Source organism: Mirounga leonina, unplaced genomic scaffold (genome assembly GCF_011800145.1).
Source record: "Mirounga leonina isolate KUSES-001 unplaced genomic scaffold, KU_Mleo_1.0 Mir_91, whole genome shotgun sequence".
Taxonomy (NCBI): domain Eukaryota; kingdom Metazoa; phylum Chordata; class Mammalia; order Carnivora; family Phocidae; genus Mirounga; species Mirounga leonina.
The window spans coordinates 1,901,148-1,924,633 of NW_023270839.1; the positions used below are offsets into that span (position 1 = coordinate 1,901,148).

Here is a 23,486-nt window from a genome sequence, read left to right on the forward strand (position 1 = left end):
GAAAATAGCTATTACTTCTATCATGCACGAGAAATCTATACAATATATGTGAAGTATTCTAATTGTCGTTGACAGACCTGGGCTAAGACACACACAGACACACCATTTGTGACCTTACCGTTTCTGCAAACATCTATTACCAACAGGTGAAACTTTGCGACTTTGGTTTTGCCCGGATCATTGGAGAAAAGTCTTTCCGGAGGTCAGTGGTGGGCACCCCAGCTTACCTGGCTCCTGAGGTCTTAAGGAACAAGGGCTATAACCGCTCTCTAGACATGTGGTCTGTTGGAGTCATCATCTATGTAAGCCTAAGTGGTACGTTCCCGTTCAATGAAGATGAAGACATACATGACCAAATCCAGAATGCAGCTTTCATGTATCCACCAAATCCCTGGAAGGAAATCTCTCACGAAGGTACTATCTCCCACTCAAAAATGATAATGGCTTAATGCTTAAATGTTATACTATTAATTCAATTGTGAATTATTAAATTGATAAATGTTCATTGCGAATTGTCCACTGGAGTAGGGGCACAAGTGGTTAGGTTGGATTAGGAAGGAGTAAAGGAAATGGAGACCGAAACATCTTCTGATGAAATGTCCATATTTTATAGAGAAATTGAGTGATACATGTTAAGAGACAACTGAAACAAAAAGAAATTGTTATTATTTTGGCATATTGCCTTAGAACTTGTAAACGTTGATGTAATGGAAACAGCTAATCTCTTTTAAGAGTAATCTTTACTAACCATATGCCTGTTTCTGTATTAAGCACTTTATTAGGGACACACGAACTTTATGATGATAGTGATATTTTAATTATCATATTATATATTAGTATGCCAGTTCTTTGTGTGCTGATTTCCTTCGTGTGACGTTAGAATATATATGGTATTTTCTTTAGCGATTTCCCTGGTATTATATTTTTAGGTTGTTCCTATTTGATCCTTATATATAATTTCTATGTGTATCTCTGATTGATTTCTTTAGGATAGATTGCCTTGGCAGTGCTGCATTATTTAAAGTTAAACTCTTAAAAAAAAACTTTCCTTCTTCTTAGAAAGAGTTTTAAAAGTGGGAGGGGCAATCAGGGCAGAGAAAATGGCACACCCAGTGCTGCGGAATAGAATAACCCGATGAACGTACTTTGGAGTTTCTTTAATTCTCACAACAACCCTGTAAGATAAGTTTTACTGTTACACCTGGGTTTCAGGTAAGAGCACTGAGGCAAAAGAAGGGACACCACAGGCCAAAATCACAGAGCTAGTAAGTGGCAGAGCCAGAATTTATACCCAGACAATCTGCGCATACATTCTTTAACCACCACCGGTTAATGACCGGTCCTTCTTTAGTTTTTAGGCCATGTCTAGTTCTAAGTTTGTTCAGATTTTTCGCCACTTAAAAAGGCAAATACAGTCATAGATAAACATCTGTTCAATACCTGTTACTGAATGTGATGATGTAGAAATTGGAAAAGAATGTAGATAAACTGCCTGAGGTAATTAAGTTCTTAGACTACTGTTGGTATTAAATGGCAAGAGCTATCCATTATCAGGGCTTTGAGTTACTATTAGCAACAACCTTTAACATCCTCTAATTAGTTGTAAATCATAGCTGGATGGATATATCTTAAAGGAATCTGTGACCTACAAAAGAACTATCATGTAGCCAAAGCACTAATGAAATATTTAGGATAATTTAACAGAGACAAAAAGCAAAAGTATCATTATGTTTCCATTCCAGAAGGCAGAAAGGTGGAATTATCAAATAACCTCGTGACCAGTATCCTTGTTAGGAAACACTACCTTTAAATACGGTTAACCATTATGCTTGATACCTGCAGTCCAGAAATCCAGTAAAATGACTTGATATTGTTACCGCAGTGTAAATTGGGAATACCTCTGAAGCCAGTCACATTTTCCTGTTATGCAGGAATAGGACATTGGGAAAATAGCCTCCACATTTTAAAATCTTTTTCTTGGAGTAGTGGAATAAATGATGCCCTCTCTCTGGTACCGTGGAAATGTGCTGGCCTAGCCGTGTTGATACAGCCTACTGAGGCCGGAATCGAACAGTCACAGACTGTGAATGTTTAATTATCACTGATAGTAGAGACCAGAGACCTAAATATTAATGCCTCAAGGAACTGTAGTTGGGAAACCCCATATATGTGTGTGCACAAAATTTGCAAAGAAAGAGATGTAGCATTTCAGAAAGAGAATTACATGGGAAATTTAAAAAGGCATTTATATTTGACCAGGAAGTACATATTTGACTTGCTGTACGTATTTCTAAGTGCTAAAAATTTCCTACCACTCAGACAAAGTGAAGTGGAGGCCAGCTCAGATAGCCCCTCACTTTTCTAAATGACTCAGGTATCAGTTGGGAACTAACTGGCCTCTCTCCTCAGTATCTTCTTCCGACTCATCCTGGCCTATGAAGCACAAGAGCTGTCACTGCCTGCCAGTTGAGGCTCTGGATGGCAAATGAGTTACCTAGCTGCTGGTGTATGAACAGAACTAATAGTCAAATATAAAGAAGTTAGTTGAAGATGTCCTAATATTAGCTGGAGTGTTACAGAAGTAGTTACTGGCCTGGAGTCTATCCCACTATCTTGTTGAGAACAAATAATTCCCTCATGAAAAGTAATAACGGGCTGGTACGACATAATTTTAATCACATAGGAGCTGATAAATACACAAGCAAGCTAGTATTGGTAAAGGATGGTCACAACTGATATTAGTGAATTTTTAGTCACAGTATACTTTAAACCACACCAGACTACCATCCGGATACAAGGAAATAAAAATCTAAGCACCTCAGTGACTCTAAAATCAAAGGTAAGGAACAGTAGTCAAGCAGTTGGGTTTATCATCCTATCTGCCATTCTCATTAGCCATCACTTAACCTTCTTTGAGCTTTGGTTCCTGCCTACATAATGAGGTTGTAACAGAGACTGAATGAAATAAAGGATGTGAAAAGCATCTACAAAGGCAGGTGTGGGGTGAACCAAGGATTTTGATTTAGGAGGAGGCTAGAACACTAAGCTCTAAGCAATTGCTCTGGCGGGTAACCAAGAATTGATTGTATAATTTTAGAAATTATATGCAAACTGATGTGCATGTTTCCCAAGGATTCTTCAGACATATTTGTAGTTGTATTTTTTTTTTCTTGGCATGAAAACGCAAAAGAAAAAAGAAAGTTGTAGGGTCCTTGTAGCATACATAGATGGGTCAGAATGAAAAAAATTCCTGGGTCATGCATTTTTTTCTGTTAGTATAGAAATGTACCTGATACAATATAATACTATGTATTGGAGTGCTGGAGTTATCATTGTGCCACTTGAACCTCCCAACAATCCTCCAATATGTAACTTGTTTTAGTCTCTGTAATAGACAGAAACCGGAAAGGTTAAGTGCCTTGCCTAAAGTCACACAGTGGCAGGACTTGGATTTGAAATTATTTGCCTCCATTCTTTATATCATACATTGTTGTACATGAAAGGGTGCTTCTTTCTTATGGGTTGATGTTTAGGACCCTATAGAGAATATTTTAAACTCATTCATTATTTTTGCTATGATGATAGAATAAGCCGAGTACTAGCATTCTGGAGATGTGCTTACTAATAATTTAGCAGTGAATTAATTAATCAGGACTCTTGTATGCAAATAATAGAAACCTATAACTAACTTAAGCAGAAGATAATTTATTGACTCACACAACTGGGAAGTCGAAAAGATGAACCTCGTCTCTTTGGATCCGGTGGTTCAAGTGTCCTATTTCTCCATCTCTCATCATCTCCGCTTTACTTTATGATGGCTTCCTTCTCAGGTGACTCTTCATGTGATGCCAAGTGATCCCCGGCAGCCCCAGGCTTTACATGCTACTCATTGTACATGATCTCAGAGTGGAAGAATAATTATCTCTCAGTAGCCATAGAGTCTCTAAAAGGGGCACTGATTGGCTCTGCTTAAATCCTGTAATACCCTGGGAACAATCCCATTGTCACCACAGGAGTGTGGCTTTGATTGGCCATATGGATGATGGAGAGCCTCTCCAGTTTGGAGAGTAAGCTCCTGCAGGGAAAGGATAGTAGGCTAAAAACAAACACAAAAGCATTAACAGATGTCCATTATAAAAATAGATTTTTTTGTGAATCAAGGTATGATTTGAAAAATGAGAAAAAATTTGAGGAAAACTTAACTCACCAAATGTTACAGGTACAAGGGAGATAATAAAATTAAACTTTCAAAGAAAAAAATAATAGTGGCTAACACTTCTACGACATTTGCATTATAGCCAAGCACTTTACATATATGAACTCATTTAATCATCCCCAGCCTTTGAGTAGATACTATAATTGTTTCCATTTGAAAGACGAAGTGGTATAGACACAGAGGGTTAAGTGATTTGCCTGAGTGGGGCCAGGGTGCAAATCCTGTCAGCTGGCTCCAAGGTAGATGCTCTTATCTACTACATTTACAGCCTCTTGATTATCCTTCTAATGGATTTTGCCATGCTGTCACATTAAATTTTAATATGCTTTCACCAGCTTAGAGCTACAGTAGCAACACAATTTTCAATAATGTCTTAAAATACAGGGAAACAAGATCATGTTGTGATAATGACCTGAGTTGAGAGCTCTTCCACTTAGTGTAACGGTGACCCCATCCAAGTTACTTACTCTCTTAGGTCTCAGTTTTCTTGTCTGAAATATGGTGACAGTAATTCCTAATTCACTGGGTTATATTAAGTATTAAATGAAATTATACTGCAAAGTGCTTAGCACAGTGATTGACATAGATAGAGTACCTTAAATATATGAACACTTTCTGTTTTCCAGTCACTTTACATGATCTATGTATCTGTCTTTATATGTGTATTTAGTTATACCCACACATGTATATAATTATATAAAGTTATATATGTAACTAAACATATATTTAATTACAGTTATATATAGTTATTTATATATAGAACCAAATACACACATTATAAATACAGTTGTACAAATATAACTAAATAAGAATGCATGTATACAATAAAACCCTCCAGAATGAATCATATTACAAATAATTGCACAAGAGAAGACTTGAGGTAATCATGAGATGGGAGTTTGAGAACATTACAGTTCATTCTAAGCCAGCGTTGTGTATTTGTTTCATTTCCTCGTTTCATTTCATCATTGTGACTACTGGATGGGCATTTGACATCATCCAATTTATCCATTATTACCCATCAGTGATTACACATGGCCTCACTCCCACCTCTAGCTTTATCACATGCTGAGTTCAGTTTGGCCCTCAACACATCCATCCTATGACCTTTCTCAGTTCCTTGAAAGGACTTGTGTACCTGTTTTAAAATATATACTTGATTAGGCAAATTTACTTTATCTTATGGAAAGAGCAGCCCATTTCCACTTAAACATTTTTTAGATAATCAGATGAAACTTAAGGAAAATGATGCCTTACTTTATCATGTGTCAATGTGCCCTTCCTTTCATTGCATTTTTAGCAATTCCAAAAGAACAAGGGATAGACCAGGCTATTCTCCATGTTTGGCACATCTGGTACAATAATAAGGGTAAATCTTGGATGGACATTGCCAAAACATCAGAAAATTGCAAACAAGACTCTGTCTATGACTTAAGAAGTAGATACCAGGGGTGTAAGGCTTAGAAATGGGAAATGGAAAAACTAGCTAATAGAACACAGGAATATTTGCAAGGAAAGGGATTTCTAATAATTTTGCCGAAGAACCTTCTTGATTATGGCTCATTTTAAACAACCTGTCATAGTCTAGCTCTAAGTCTGTAGCAGGCATTTTTTAACTTTGGCATGCCACCCTTTCATCAGAGGAGCTAGTTAAAAATGGAGATTCCCAGGCTCCACCCCCATAAGCTGCAATCCTGCCCTGAGAATGTAAAAAGTCCACGGATCACACTTCCAAAAACGCTGCTCCAGAGCCCTGATCCTCTGAAAGACCTAACAGCTGAACAGTGCTCTAAAATTTTTTTTTCTAAAAAACTTTTTAAATAAATTCCCAGAATTTAAATTTAAATAAACTATAAAACTCCTCTCTAATTCCCAACCTCTTTTTGCATTCACATTTTCTTTATCAGATATTTAATATCAGGACATGTAATTTTTTCCAAATGTTAAATGTATTTCAATATACATTGTCATGAAAGTAGTAAGAATAGAAAAACTTCTTGACCAGTTTCTTTTGTGAAGAATAAAAAAGAAAACATATAAACTCCAGGAAATACAGAAAGTTGTATAATAAAGTTATATACAATACATAATAAACTAACATGTGCCATGATTTTGAGCAATTAAAGGAATGTGGGATAAGAGAATCCTTTTAACACATGAAAATTCTCCTTTGAATGGACATAGGCTTGGAAATTTTATATTATAGGTTATAGGGAATAGGAGGCAGGGATTATAATCTTATAGTTCATAATAGTTACATATAAGTTATTCCACATATTAATTTAAAATTTTAGATAACCTTTAGACCAAGCATGTCTGACTTTATTATACTTATGCAAAAGAATGTAAATAATGAAACATCTGCAATCCTGAGAAGGAGGAGAACAGAGAAGAGGTAAAGAGAACTCTAAGAGCCATAGCTTTCACAGAGTTCATATAAGATTCTGCCTAGGTGAACGGACAGAGTCATACAAATTTACCTGTGTATGATTTAATATATAATTTAATCTTAAGAATTAATACTTGTGAATAAATATTACGTATATGTATTGTGATAGATATCTCATATTGTGTGCCAGGCACTGTTCTAAATTACAAAGGTGGCCAGTACATTAACTTAGGATAATCTCATTACTTGGGGGAAGGAGGACAATAAGGTCAAGAAAAAAATAAGATGATTCATTGTCCTTAATGGAAAGGAATCTGTTTGTTTTGTTTTCTTTTTTAAGGTGATTCTTCTCAAACTCTGTGATAAAGGACCAGTTTTATTTTATCTTAATTTCCAAACATATGGACCAGTACTTTGTAAAATAAAATAAATGTGACAGCAATATCATATTGCTCTAAAAGTTTCCAAAGACTTAGTCTTACTTTCTATACTTATCTCATTGTAGACCAATAAACAGTTCACAGATTTACAGTGATCCATGGACCTCCTCTGAGTAGCGCTGGTTTAAATCAGAAGAATTTTTTTTTTTTTTAAGTAGTTAAAAGAGGTAATCTCTGGAGAGTGGGTCTCATAATGAGATGTGAGGTTTTTACTTTTCATTTTGAACTCCTTTTCCTGATTAATTTAGATCTTCTACCAAGTGCATGCAATACTTTTATTACAAAATAATCAAAGTGGGGCGCCTGGGTGGCTCGGTCAGTTAAGCGCCCGCCTCTTGATCTCAGCTCAGGTCTTGATCTCAGGGTCGTGGGTTCAAGTGCTATGTTGGGCTCCATGCTGGGCATGGAGCCTACTTAAAAAAATATATAAAAAATAATAAAAATGAACAAAAGTGTGAGGGGGGAAAGAATGCTCCAGAAATAAATGGAGTACAACCTTTTATATAATTCTTCTGTGCCTGGTCTAAAAATGTCTAAAATTTTAAATACACAGACAGTATATGTAATATTTTATATATAAGTATCATTCACTGAAGAGCGAGGGTTATGCTTCCTTTTCCTTAACACCAACCCTTGCATCGTGACTGGGCAGATGAAGAAGACATAACCTTCACTCTCTAAACCTGTGTCCACACAAAGGAGAATTTTCAAGTGTGAAAGTCAAACAAATTCTCTTTTCCTAAATTCTTTCAGTTGCTCAGAATCATAACATACATCTTAAACTGTTCTTTCTTATGTATGACTTTAGTAGGCAGCTTTTGTTTTCCCAAGATTTTACTCTTAGAGGAAGAAGGGAAGTGACATAGATAACTGAGTGATGTGGATTGTATAGCTGATAGAGTGAGATATCATATTTGTTCCAGTGCAAGTCATCTCACCAGAACTCTGACAAACCTGCAGCAATGGGAAAGCATTTATTAGAGTAAAAAGTACATTTCCATCATCAAACTGAATCAATGTGTTCAATTAGAGACACATAGTAAATCTGAGGAAGGTTAGTAATAGACTGTGAAGATCACCAGAGAAATTACTATTTTTTTTTTTCTTCTGAGTTTTGATATTCCTTTATGTGCCATTAGGGAGGCAAGCAGGCAGTAATCAACACAGAGGCAACCTTGAAAATCGTCTCACAATGAGCCCCCACCCCCTGCAGACAGAGATCATGTTCTGTATTCACAGGTGAAGTCTGAAGAAGCACCTACTCTCAAATCACCTGCTGTGTTGTTACTGCTCAGCTTCAGAGTCACATGGTTAGTTGGTATTATCAAGAATTAAGAGCTGACATGAAGCTTTCACATTCCACATATAAGGGGAGGGGGGAGGAAACCCCTTGCTATGAATCCTATAGCTTGTCTTCAGTTCAGAATGATCAAATCATGATGATGCCCCAGTGACATAGGGTTTTTCCACTTGTGTACTCGATTAGCCTCAAGGTTAGTATTTCTGTCTCCTCTTTTCCCTAATAAGCATAGCTGTAATTTATTCTTCCAGTGAGTCTCAGTCCTTTGGTGAGATTTATGCACAGTGTACAATATATGGCATCTCGAGTCATGGACTAGCTATCATAATATACCACTAAATTTATCAAAGCATCCCAATTTTACTTTAAAAGCAATTTTTACCATTCACTGTGGTTAATTCAAATAAAATTGGTCACAAGTGTGTTTTTCCCCCAGAAATTGAAGATGAAAAATACAGCCAGTACAAACACAAAGCAAAGCTAAATAAAAGCCTAGCACCAAGAATACCACATGGTATGTTTTCAAAATGAACAGTGTTCCAGAACGCTAAACACTTAAGTTGGAAGTAGCACTTTACCATGAAAAGGAACCAGCTGTAGGTCCCTCTTGCACTACATATTGTTCAAAACAAAAAATAACCCCGTTGAAAATAAGCCTCGGGTAGACGAGACCCAGAAATCCAATGGTGTAAGAAACAAAAGAAAGACAATTGTCATTTTAATAATTAAACTCTGTTTGTAACAGTTTATGAGGATTGCAGATCCAGCAAGCCTGCTGAATATTAATGAATAGATTGATTTGTCAACATATTAGCACCACTGTCAGACATATCAGCACGGGGGAGACGTGAGGGGACGAGCTGGTGAACTGCTTCAAAAGGCTTGACTGAGTCCCAGGAAATTCTATCACGATTGGTAAACTAAAGTGAATTATGTGGGTTCGAACTTCCACGGGGTTTAATAATCCCCACTTGAAATTCTGGAGTTACTTACGTTTACTTTTTTTTTTTCTAAGCCATGCACTTCATTCAATAATAAGGAACTTTAAAATTGTGAGCAGTGATTTTCTTTTTAATCTAATAGAGTGAATTCTTTATTATGTATGTATGTGTACATATACATGTATTTCAAAATCCAAATGAGATAATATTTGAAAAGACGTACCACCAGGAAAGGAATTGTTTATTTTCATAGCGAGTAAGATAAAACGAATAGAATTTTCTCTAAAATATGGTAATTTGTAGAAAGAAACTGCTGAGAAGTTTTAGCAAGAATATTGGCATTACAGGTGCTCAAAAATCAGCTGTTTATTTGTCCCCTCCAATTGAAGTGTTTCCTGTATATCTCAATTATAAAATTAAAATTTCACTTATGAATGTATATCATAGTTTAGTTGAAATATGACATCTGAAATGTCAGGGTAGAAGAACAGTGAAGTTTTAAGTATTCTGAGTTTGCTTTCTTCTATAATGACAACACAGAATACTTCAAAATACAGCAGCTTAAAAATCTTACTTAACCCCTGTACTGCTCTATAGTTCAAGATATCGAGTAATTATCCAGAACATTCTTAAATTGCTTCAGTGATAGAAAATACAGAGTTTCATGAGGAGCCCTGTTTCTTCTGAATTTGACCCTTGCACAATGAGCAAAAATATCTCAGTGTTTATATCCACTGTTAGAACAAGCCAGCTCCTTTTTCCAATTAGAGGCTCATCTCAGAGGTTTGCAAGCAGCCATCATGTCACCCCTGAGCTCTGCTTCTCTCCCCTCCCCTCCCCTCCCCTCCCCTCTCCTCTCCTCTCCTCTCCTCTCCGGCAGTCAGCTTTTCCTTCACAGCCTCTTATTCACTCTGGTCCAAACACTCTTATCTTCGTTTATGTTCTTTTGAAATCGAACCCCAAAACTGTTCTCACTCAGGTTCCGTGAGTCTAGTTAAGTGTAAAGTGATGTCACCACTTCCTCATGATAAAGAACACATTTCTTTTAGCATGACATAAAATCACAGTTGAGTTGGGAATAGTAAGTAAACAAGTGTTGAGTTTACTGTGGATTTAGAATCCTGAATTCTTTCTCAGAATGTTGTTGGTAAGCCAGGTTTTCCAATTCTGTACTTAGACCTTTCCTTGGGGTGGGGGGGAGTGGGACCTAAAAAGAGGACTTCTTTTCATTTGTCCCTTTTAAATGTTATCTTATTAGTACGGCCCATAGCTGCAGATACAGTTACTTTGGAACTTATTTGTGTAATCCAATTTGCTTGCTCTTCCTGTTGGCATCCTCTGAATCCTAAAACCCTTCTGTGTCTTCATTGCAGAATACTGAACCAGATAGGGCTGAGGACAGATACCTTTCTCTATGTTTAGAGACCTTTCTCTATGTTTACATCCATCCATTCAGGGGCCCTTTAGGTGATATTAACCAATTACTAACTCCTGTCAATGTTCTCATAGCTCTAGTTCCTTGCTACTTAAAATGTGGTCTAAGGTTCTTCCCGGGATCCACTAAACCATAGATTCTGAGGTCTTACCCCGGATCTACCAAATCAGAATCCTCAGTGTAGGATCCCTGGATTATTCATATGCATGTAAAAGTCTGAGAAGCACGGCTTGGCAGAGTTGTTCTCAATGATAGCTGCACATACTAGCAAAAACTTGAGATACTTCTAAAAATACTGATACCTGGAAGCCCCTCCCTAAAGATTTTCACTTGAACCTGCGGTTTGAGTATTAGCATTTTTTTAAAAACCAGAAACACAGAAGCCTCTCCAAAGGATTTTAATGTGCAGTGAAAAAGGGGGAAAAATCCACCTGAATATCATTAGGATCATGTAGTAAATGTATTTTGATTTCTACCTTAAATTTTGAACCAATTTGGCATCAGTTTGGGGGCTGCTGTAGGCAGTTTTTTAACAACTCATGATTTCCAAGATTGTGTTCCTAGTCTTCAGGAGGAACTGAAATTGTAAAGCAAAGGCATAACCATTGATAGAGTAACTTTCTACAGAAGAAAGAACTGGAAAAGGAAAGATACCGACTTGAGTCTCGAAAGGTCCTGCACTTGACTGGATTGGGGTCATTGACTCAGACCGAGTGAGAGGATGATTTCTAGTGGCCTTGTTTGCTGCCAGCCTCTGGTTTCAGCCCAGGAGAAGCGTCCCGGTTAGTGTTGCCGGGCAACAGCTTGCTGGGTTGAGAGCTGGAATGTGAAGGGTTGCAAAATGATTTTTAAAATAAACACACAACTTACCATCAGCATGAAGCAAACCAAGAGAAGTACTGAGCACTACACTATGACAGGCAGTGAGGCAGAATTGAAAGGGGAAAAAGAAAATACCTCCTGGAAGGCAAGGAGCGCAGTGGTTTGACAGATGATGGCTCCATCACTAGAATAATAGTTTCGATCTGGTTTCCTATTTGAAAATTTGTACCTGACTAGTTTGTGGATGGACAGAAGACAGTGTGGGAAGTGTTGAAAAGGTACTGTTTCTGGAAAAAAGAGGTCAGCCCATGGGATTCACAGGTAATTTCTCTTCTGTAAAATCAACATTGCAAAATAACATGATCTCTATTTCAGATATTCTCAGCATTATTTTGATTTTCTGATAGAAGTCACCAATCCTGTGATCTATTACATTTTATAGAGTTGTGATGTCTTTCCATCCAGGGATATGTTTAACCAAAATAATACAAACCATATGCACATAATGTGGATATTAAAACTTAGAGCTGAGAAAGTGGCCATTTAAATTTCTAATTAATGTATTCAATCTACCAAATGCCGTTTAGCAAGCATTTTTCTAATGTGCTGAATGATGCATTTTATTTTAAATATTTATGAAACTTATGTACAAAAATCAGTACATAATCTGTGTGACCTTAAAGGATTTAAAATCTAGTGGGAAGAATTGGGGGGAAGACAGGCATATACTGAGATAATACAAGATGGGAAATGGGAAATGACTGAGAGGTTTGACACGCGGGACCTATTATATATTCAAATATGTCCAATTCTATTCATTTGGTAGGATTTTCTCCAGGTTTTGGATGTCCTTCAGTTTAGCCATAGTAATGGCGTATGCAAATGTACCAATCTATATAGAGAGAAGCTTTTTTTTTTTTAAGAGAAGGAGAGAGGTCAGGGAAGGGGAAGTTGCAGAGGGAGAGGGAGAGAGAATCTTAAGCAGGATCCACACACAGCATGGAGCCCAACCTGGGGTTCATCTCACAACGCTGAGATCATGACCTGAGCCAAAATCCAAAGTTGGACAGTCGACTGACCCACCCAGGCGCCCCGCACAGAACCTATTCTGTCCATACACGTGGTATTTACTTTGAAATACAGAATGACTGCAATATAGTCTCTACAATTTCAAAGGTAATTTTGAATTTTGATGCCAGAAAAAATGGAATCCATACAATTAGCGCTCTGATGGAACATTTCTTTTCCTATTAAAACAAAGCCCTTCAGCACCTGCATATACGATTTAGTTTTTGTTTTGTTCCGATATACTTGTACACCTGGCAGACAGGCTACCCAGAACTTTAGCTATCCTAACATCTGCTAAAGTTCCATTCCAGCAAAAGAGAACGTCTGATTCAATTTTCTCTTTGCTTTCCTGACATTTTAGACTCTCAGCTGATGGGGCAATGAGAGAAATTGCTATACAGGAAGTTAGGGGGAAAGTAACCATGTTAGCCAAGAATTTATTGTGGCAAAAAAGAAACCTCAGGCTTCAAAAAACAGATTTTCTTTTCTCTTGTTTTCTAACTTATAGGAGACATCAGTGTGAATCCATGGCTAGAGACATCTTAGAAGGCACAAAGCTCTTTTGCTCATGAAGGATAAGGGATTCTTTAAAAATGAAAATTTGAACCATACAATTGCTTAAAATTTTCCAATAACAAATAAAAGGGAAAGAGTTTCCACATTGCCTCTGTGGTGGGGTCATTGGCACAAAGGTCAAGAAAGAATTCTTGATATGTTTTATGGTGCAACTTCATAAGTTTATTTAAGTAGCACAGGGACAGGACCCGCAGGCAGAAAGAGCTACCCTTTCCTGAATGAAGCTGGTGCTTATATGCCTAGTGCTCAAGGGGGAGGATGCAGGGAATATTAGATCATAAATGTCTTCTTTGAGTTTCTACTCGTAAAACTACTTTCACATGATTTCTCTGGTGCTTATCATTCAGTTCGATATTAACTATTGGTGAGATAGACAGGCAGTCATGAGACCCTTTAAGAATGTAGCAACCAGCATGTATTTGATCTATATTGAAACTCTGCAGGCTATATAGGTCAGCCTTCTGGACTAAAGGTGAACATTTTTCTGCTTCTCTCCCTCATCACCTCGATGTGGCTCTCCAAGGTGTTTAGAGAGCTTGGATTTACGACAGTTTATTAATGACAGGGAAGGAGGGGATTGAGTTTAAGGAAGGGAACAAAACCCTCAGAATATTAGAAAGGCTAACTCCCAGAATAAATGGCAGAAGGTAATCCTACTAGTCTCTGAAAAAGTTACCATATTTACTGCAAAGAGGAGAAATCAGCCACTGCCTATTTTTCTCCTGTTTTCTTCAGGGAGGGATGGGGGAGTCTTCATACTGAGAGAATAAAAGGAGGAGACTGTGAAACATATATATATATATAGTCCAAGGGAATAAAGGATTCCCTGCATAGCTTTTGCCCTAGCCAGTGTTAGGTATTCAAAATTGCATCTGCTGATTGCCCAGAACTGTGGAGACCAGCACTGTGTTGCAATAAATTTCAACTCTTGAAAGGCAGGTATCTGGATATATCCTTTTTGCTATATCTAGGGAAGGAGGTACAAGATACCAAGATTTTCTGAGACATTATCTCCTTCTCCAGTATCCCTTTCTCATGGGGCTATGGAAACCTCTTCGACTGCAGATCTTCATGGAGCTCTGGGGAACGTGGAGTTCCTGCCTCCTTCTACCTTGCCCCTTGGGCTCTGGAGTTCTGCTCTGCTGTGGTGCCAACATGCATTTTCCTTCTGACTTTCCATTCTAAGGCAGTCCTCTTCTCTACTCCTGTTTCCCACAACCAGACCCAGAACATGTTCCCTCTTTCCTTTGCTCAGTTTTGAGAGAAATTCACAGAATGGCCCAATTTTGTATCTGTCTCTCCCATTTTCTCTCCCTCCCCCTCATCCCCTGCATTCCCTTTAGATCAGATTGCTGAGTCTTGATTTCACATTTGGGAACTGGAGTTGAGACCCCCATCTGGACTTTTCTTCTGATTGCTGGCTCTATTTTGGGACTGCTGGGGCTACTCCAGTTTTACTAGTCTTTTAGCTTATTTGTTACTGGCTTCCTCTTCCCTTAGCTTGGACCCTCTACACTCTTAATATTACACCTAGTAGTTTCTGCTGGGAGTTAGCTTCTATCACAAAAGGAAGGACACTCGATGGCATCTATAAAAATGTTTATGACTGCATATTAAAGAAGTTCACAGTGGTGCTCTTAGAGCCATTGTGAGTAATTTTTAATCATGGATAAAATGAGAGAGATGCCAGGATACTTAAGACAGGCCAGAGTTTTCTGAATTTCTGAAAGGGGTAAAGAATGAATTCTGAATTCATTCAACAAGAAGCTTAACATTGATCCTTGACAAAATCCTAGACTGAATGATAGAGTAGATAGTGTTCAAACATTTAGAAAACAAATCCTGGCCCTTAGAAGGAAATGACTAAAAGTCAGTATTAGTCAATATTAGTTTACTTAATTTTTTTTCCAGAATAATTGAATTTTTTTTTTTTAAATAAGAATGGTAAAATAAGTACTACTGAGGACTAATGTGCCTTCACTATAATAAAACATTTGGAAAAAATCTCCCATCCATCTTCCATCTTTGGAAAAGATGATAAAATAGGGGGGCGCCTGGGTGGCTCTGTTGTTAAGCGTCTGCCTTCGGCTCAGGTCATGGTCCCAGGGTCCTGGGATCGAGCCCTGCATTGGGCTCCCTGCTCCACAGGAAGCCTGCTTCTCCTTCTCCCACTACCCCTGCTTGTGTTCCCTTCTCGCTGTGTCTCTCTCTGTCAAATAAATAAAATCTTTAAAAAAAAAAAGATGATAAAATAGGGACTGGATGGCAGTACTCCTAGGAGGCGATTGCCTTTTTTTGTCAGCCTTGCTCTGAGAATAACCAGTAGGCATGGCGGTTGGGAGTATGATCTAGGATAGAGTCATCCAGCCTCATATTAAAGCATTTTCCTGACCAAAAAAAAAAAAAGGTTTCTAATAATCTAATTAATACATAGCAGATAGACTCATTCAGTTGGAAGTGGTAGATAGCTAGGATACTTAGCCCTTATGATAGGAGGGGCTCATACCATATTCAAAATAGTTTTTGAATGCCAAAATGTTGAGTTAAACTCACAGAAGAACATAAGAACATAAAAGTGTGGTAGAAACCTAATTAAGAAGAATTTAATGTCCAAAATTAGAAAAAATGTTAAATTTAATTAACTTTTAACATTAATATCAGTTAGTAATAATAAGTTAATGGTATGATCTGGTTGCTATATGCCATAGTCTTTAACAGCAGGGGCTTTGGAGCCAGACCCCCAGATTTCAGTCTCCGCTCAGGAGCTGTCTGACTTTGGCCAAGTTACATGACCTTTTCCTTTTATATAAAGTGGCAATGAAAATAATAACTACTTTCATAGGGTTGTTATCAGGACTATGTAAGAATATGAATGTGCAATTTAAAATACCCTCAGTTCTAGGCTACCTGAATAATATCTGGGTGTACAAATAAGTCAGTTAATTATGAGGAGGCTTCTGTCAACAATGAATAGGAACATTGAAGAAAAGCTAGTGAATGTCAAGGGTGCACAGGAAGAATGAGGAGTGTGAAGGACAGCTGAAGGAACTGTAAGAAGGTGAAGTGAAGGTGAATTGCTGTCCCTAAGACTTGAAAAACTGTCATACAAAATAGAGCCAAGTTAATGTGGGTTAGCTATAAAAAGACAGTTTGGGGCATACTATAGGAGAAACAAATTCTTGTCACTAGTATTCATGGGCATATGAAATAGACTGGACCGTTGGAGATAGTCTCATACTATCTCCAGTGTGTCTGTGCGCGCTCACGTTTTGCCTTTGCAACTAGATTGGGAGCTTTTTAGGGTTAGAGCTTTATCATTAACTCTTTTGTTCCCTAAGTAATTGCCAACAGTCATTCCTTAGGGAAGATTTGATGAATGAATGGTGAATGAACAGATAAATGAATGGTTGACCCATGTGAGGAACATAGCCAATAAAGAGAACATTGTGAAAACAAAACTAGAATTTATTTTAAAAGTGGGTTTAGTGAAAGGCATTTTGGATGGTACAGTTAATGCTGGATTGTATGACTTGATTAATAAAAAGGATGTTTTAAGAGCTCCAGGAACAGCGACAATTAGAATGGAGCTCTCAATGATGGGCCTATTTTCCGAGTAACACCAGGTGCCCAAAGTTAATTATCCCCATTTTTTTTTTCTACCAAGAGCCACAAAATATATTTATAAACACACAAATCCACTCACATATTTATATGCACACACGTATCCCTTCTAATTCTCTCCTTATATCCTAACCGATTTTCTCTTGGTGGTACTTGCCCTTATTTTGCTGTGTTTATTCACATCGCCCGGCTACTGCGGCTGTAGTCAGACCTGTGATTGTGTGCTTCCTTCAGCAGAAAAAATTTTCCATCTCCACATATTCCATTCCCTTCAGACGCTTACAGTTTCTCCTCTGGCAGTCCTTCCCTCCCCATTAGGCAGTGTGGCTCACTGTTGGGGTGTATTTGGGCACAGACCAGGCCTTTTGTTGAGTTACTGTACTCCTACCTTCCTAATTATAGAATTCAAAGCAGAATGAGTGAATTAATAACCTGTATTTATTGCCTGCGGGGTCTGGGGAAACGTAATGCCATGGCACACTTAGAGTAGCATATAAGCTCTCCCGAGTCTCCCCTCATCCTCCATTTCTGCTCTCTGACTTCACAGCAGCAAGAATGGAAGGTGCAGTTTACTCACCAGTGAGTAAATCATGTGAATGGATGTTTTAAAGCACATGCCCAATACACAGTTCACTCAGAGAGCTATACTTTCAAAAGCTCTCTGGGAACACATGCTTGGAGTTTGAAATTGTACTAAGTACGTGTTTCCTGAGATATCCTCGCTGAGGCAAGGGTATATGGGCCTAGACAGCACTGAAATGTGTGCTATTGCCTTTACTTTCTCCAGTCGAAGGATTCTTAGGTGTTTGATTCTCCAGCCGTTCAAGCATGCAGACAAATACTTGGAATATTAGTGTGAGAGAGATAGAACTCTGGATTGCCAAGACTATAGACATAATTTCTCTTTGCCCGATAATGAGAAGGATTCTGATTCATTCTGTTTGAAACAGTCTTTGTCCCAGCTGCCTCTGGACCCCTGTGATTGCCTGTATTTTCAGATCCATACAGGCTGACATAAACCATACATAGAGTCAAAGTCACCTGAATCAGGACTTGGTGGTTGGGGAAGTTGGGGAATTAATTCACATTTTTTATATCAGCTACCTATTTGATTAAGATTTGGAGGGGAAAGATCCATCTCTCAGGAAACCTAATGACCAGGGTAGGTTAAGGATAGAAATGAACTCCGGTGAAATGTGAATGTTTCCATTGGTTTGGCAGATTTCGCTAAGCTCTTTCTTGGGAAGAAAATGCTAAGATGAAAGAAATATGGGAAGTTATTACAAGAATGAGTAAGAAGTGTAATAGTGAATTTAATAATGACCTAGTAATAATAATCTAGGCTGAAAATATAATTTTTACAAAGGTGAGGGAAAATTCTGTCACATGGTAACTCAGGTGCTTTGTAACTAGATAACTAGAAAAATCACTTCCCCGCCCACCCTCTGAATTACACTCTGAAGGAATCCCAATCACAATCAGAGTACTAAGCTGGATAGACTGGTTCTAACCTGTTTTCTTTCCTGTCTTCCTCTAGTAAACAATGAAGGCTGATATAATTCCAATTCATTGGATATTTTAAAAAACAAAGTGAAAGAGACCAGAGTGTTTTCCTATTGGGCCATTTTTAGGCTCTGAGTTTATCCTGAATCTTGGCCCATGTTATATTTTATTTTATTTCTTTTGGTGTCCAGATGTCTGTCATTTGATTCAAGACTTTGAAGCCTATTATGCATATTTAAACTTTAAACACATTTTATAACAAAATTAGTAAATGCTTTCTCTTGAATATTAGTTGTATCCTGCAGTTAGTGTAAGAAATAGTTAAATGATGTACATTTAAACAAAACTCCTACTTTGGAAAAGTGTATTAAAGACCAGACCAAGAGGGCGCCTGGGTGGCTCAGTTGGTTAAGCGACTGCCTTCGGCTCAGGTCATGATCCTGGAGTCCCAGGATCGAGTCCCGCATCGGGCTCCCTGCTCAGCAGGGGGTCTGCTTCTCCCTCTGACCCTCTTCCCTCTCAGCTCTCTGTCTCTCATTCTCTCTCTCAAATAAATAAATAAAATCTTAAAAAAAAAAAAAAGACCAGACCAAGAGAAATTCACATCATGTTCACAAAAGACTCAGACTTCCTCCTCCATAATTATTTTCAATTTCATTTTTTAACATCCAAAATAAAATGAAGGCCAAGGTTTTAGAATTCTCAAGAGGTATTTTCTTCAGGTTCTAGTGCCTGTTATCACTATGCTGCATTTAACAGTGTGAAATAAACTGTAAATGAATTATTCATATGTTCCAGATTTGTCATCTGTTTTTATCAATAATTGAAATTTTTTTCAGCCATTGATCTTATCAATAACTTGCTGCAAGTAAAAATGAGAAAGCGCTATAGCGTGGATAAGACCTTGAGTCACCCTTGGCTACAGGTAAAGATCAATCACTGGATATTTTCCCAATCAAATGGACTTCTAAATATTTACAAGATTCTGGTATTATATGTAAAAATCTTTTGTCATAGTCTTAAAATTGTTATTCTTATATCAATTTGTTTGCCAAAATGCATGCAACATCTTAGTATTTAATAACAATTTAGTGTTTCTAGATCTCTTTCTCTCTACCAAGAATATTTGACGGGGGAGAAATATACCACATTACACACTCATGCACATGTCCTTACACATGCACCAAAAATAAAAACAGAAAAACAAAAAAAAAATTAAGGGTCATTATAAAACTCCAAGGACCAGATTTCAAGAGTGTCTATATGTATAATCCTGATAAATGTCCAAGCAGATGCTCATCTGGTCATGTACTATACTCATTTGGAGGATGCGTTTTTAAATCCTGGGCTAATATTCATGGAACAAATGCATAACAAATATAAAGTATATGCATGTGTTTGTTTCCTCTTATATATTTATTTTCACATTAAACGTAAACATTAGGAAAATGATACTATACAATACTGAAGGATTATTCATAGGCATTAAATTTCAGAGGAATACCAGTATTCCTAATTGGTTGACTGCAAGCATTAATTGCCCACTCTTTGATGCATGATATCATATAAACAGTCTGCATTTGCAGAGTTTAGGTAAATAGGAAGGCTTTGGTGCTGATGTTGTCACCTGAGGATGCGTGATGAGAGACACAGCACGGATAGAGTGGAAGGGAAAAGAGTAACTCATCGGTTGTGGGAACTAACAAGAAATGAAACCGTATTTTAATGAGTTGTAATCGTCTCTATGGTAATATTTTGGAATTTCTTCCTCAGGATTATCAGACCTGGTTAGATTTGCGAGAGCTAGAGTGCAAAATCGGGGAACGCTACATCACCCATGAAAGCGACGACCTGCGGTGGGAGCAGTATGCAGGCGAGCAGGGGCTGCAGTACCCTGCTCACCTGATCAATCCAAGTGCTAGCCACAGCGACAGTCCTGAAACAGAAGAAATAGAGATGAAAGCCCTCAGTGAGCGTGTCAGCATCCTCTGAGTTCCATCCCCTATAATCTGTCAAAACACTGTGGAATTAATAAATACATACGGTCAGGTTTAACATTTGCCTTGCAGAACTGCCATTATTTTCTGTCAGATGAGAACAAAGCTGTTAAACTGTTAGCACTGTTGATGTATCTGAGTTGCCAAGACAAATCAACAGAAGCATTTGTATTTTGTGTGACCAACTGTGTTGTATTAACAAAAGTTCCCTGAAACACTAAACTTGTTATTGTGAATGATTCATGTTGTATTTAATGCATTAAACCTGTCTCCACTGTGCCTTTGCAAATCAGTGTTTTTCTTACTGGAGCCTCAATTTGGTAAGAGTCTACAGAACCTGTCCATGAAATAGTTCTGTTCTGTGTGTCCCATTGACATTGTCATTATAAGGAAACTCTTGAAGAGTAGATTATTACCAGTTCTATGAACAACTCCAAAACTCATGTGGAAAAAAAAAAGCGAATGATGGGGGATGGGAGATGGATATACAATCCTAGACACAAGTGCATGGAAGAGTTTACTGTATAGATTCAAATCCTTTGCCTGCCTGGTGTGCCTCAGTATGTTTAAACTCAAATAAGTGGACCTAGGTGCGCCTACCGCTCATAAGCCTAAATGCCTTAGAAATGTAAACTGTCATCTGTAACAGATATTTCCCCCTTTCTTACAATACCCTCTGTACTGTGGAAAATCAGCAGCTAAGCAACCTTTTGCCTTTGTGTATTTTTCAATAATAACAAATAAATATTCTTGTCAAAGAATGTGTCCACTTGACTGAATCATTTTCATTTGCTTTTAGGCCATTTAGGAGCAGAGGTATCTGCTCAAAAAGCAGAGAAAGTCTCATGGTTTTGAATTTAGCTTTAACTACTATGAAACCTAAAAATGTGTTTCAAGGTGTAATGAAGTATTTCTGTTCTAGCGTGTCATCTAGTTTCCAGTAGAAAAAAGAGCTCTCAAAGAGAAAAACAACCAAACAGGAGACTTGGAGGCATAAGTAAGAATATTACAAATGGCAGTCTCGATGTAGCATCCTGATTTAGTCCGTATAAAACCAGGATTTATTACAATAATGGCTCTAATTTCTTTCTATATTATCTAAACAAGAAGGTTCTAAAGTGAACTACAAAAACACATAAAGACTAGAGAATAATTCCTAAAGAGAAAGCCACCTGAGGTAAAGTTCTATAGCCTGGGAAAGAGAAAACTAATATTGGACTTAACAGACTTTGGGGTAAGGAGTGGGTAATGTGGGCTGTCTTTCTTTGTAGCAAGACGACAAAGCATTAGCATGTATTACTGTTACTTTGTAACAGAAATGTTTTAAATATTTGGAAGAATTTTATAAGTGTTCTGAGACACTTAAATGTATTAGATAAGCGTGTTAAGGCTACACAATATTTACAGATGGGGGTAGAATGGTTGCATCTTTCCAGCGGTTAGTCACTATTTTGAATCATTACCTATTCCTTATTCTGTTCTGTTATTATTTATCTCTTTATGTCTCAGAACACCAATTGAAACTTTTCAAGCAGAAGAATAAGCAACATCATAGAGTTCACTCTGCCAGCAAGACAAAGTCTGGGTAGAAGCCAGGATAAGGAGTGAGCCAAAAGACCAGCTAAACTATTGTAATAACCCTTCTGGGGTGATGAGGACCTGACATAAAACAGTAGTAAATAGAATTTAGATGTGGAATTAAAAAAAATCCAGAATGAATCCTAGGTGTTTTGGCTTGGATGATTGATGGAACTATTAATCAAAAGGAGTTACAGCCTTAGAAAGGGTGAGTTCATGTTTGAACATGGTGAATATAAAGTTCGATAGGACACCAAGTTTGGGATATCCTGAAGGCATTTATATATGTGCCTGGAGCTTGGGGAGAATTCTGGAGTTGAAGATACAGATTAGTAAGTCAAAATCCCACCATATGTTGATCAGAATGACTTGGATCCTTGGGGATAGCGTGAGACAGAAGGCATCTTGGGACACAAGCCTGAGAAATACCAATACAGAAGGTTCAGTCAGAATGAAAGGAAAATTGAAAAGGAATGCTTAAAGATGGAATTAAATGAAGCAATATTACAGAAGCCAAAGGAAGAAGTTCAAAAATGAAGTAGACAACAGTAGAAAATACAATGGAGAGAGAATGATTTCAGCCTTTTGGGGGCCAGCCTTACCAACCATTCCAGCATTTTGTAATGAATATGACTACAGCTACATTCAGAATAGCCATGTCAAAAGGACATCTGTGTGCTATTGACACCATCTATTGTGCCTTGTCATCAAGCACAGGAAAAAGAAAAAACGGCTGTGTGTTTTCAGAGAAAGGGGGGCCACTGAAAGTCATGCCACTTTTCTTCCACCCAAAATATCTACAAAGAATCCAATTTCATTGAATGAGCACCCACTTTCTATGCTAAATTATCATCAATAAAGTCCAGACTTCACATCAGTGGTATCTCATAGTATCAAATGATATGGGCATGTCCATAGTCTATGTTTAATTTAAAAGACAACCCAGCATTTTTGATACAGAAGTATCTTCTGATTCTAACAAAAATAAGAGAAATGACAAAAGCATGTTTTAGGGAGGCTGTGTCCTCTGTCATTGTCACAGAAGCAATATTCCTTAGGTAAGGACATTATCAGCCCAAGATGCCATAAAAATTGCTGGTCTCTACGTATCCTGAACCATCAGCACAAACAGCCACCATTCTTACATTTGTCCTGAGCAAGAGGACAGTGCTGAGAAAAGTATTTTGATCACTGATGCTTTTGATACATCCATTTGTCCCTAAGGAAGAGATCATCTTTGTGTTTAGTGAATACTCACTCTGATGGAGACATTTTGAGAAATATGTAATGAACCTTTGTATTGAATGTGTAAAATAAGTACAGTGGTGAAAATAAGCCATCTGTTTCCTCTGCATCCATTACCCAGTGTTAAAGCTTGACTACCCCTGTGAAGTGATTCTGTTTGCAGACCATTTGTTTAGAGTTGGTTTAAGAAACCAAGTACTGGTTCATCTGAAGATCCACCAAGGCCCATGGAGAAGGGCCAACTGCTTTCAGTGGCCAAAAGGGAAGAAGTTCCTTCATCTCAGCCTTTACACATTGCCCATAAGATGGTTCTGGCCCCCCGCCCCACTCCCTTGCCTTTGCTCCTATTCATCCT

The 23,486-nt window shown here is 37.8% G+C and overlaps 1 protein-coding gene across 1 annotated transcript in view; it reads left to right on the forward strand.

The window, feature by feature from the left end:
• PRKD1 (protein kinase D1) overlaps positions 1–21,069 on the forward strand; it is a 315,285-nt gene extending 294,216 nt beyond the window's left edge. Inside the window, exons 16-18 of the mRNA XM_034993621.1 lie at positions 147–414; positions 19,151–19,236; positions 20,085–21,069. Coding sequence (XP_034849512.1) covers positions 147–414; positions 19,151–19,236; positions 20,085–20,303 — 573 coding nt within the window. The 3' untranslated portion in view covers positions 20,304–21,069. The remainder of the gene's footprint in view (positions 1–146; positions 415–19,150; positions 19,237–20,084) is intronic.
• The last annotated feature ends 2,417 nt before the right edge of the window (positions 21,070–23,486 follow it).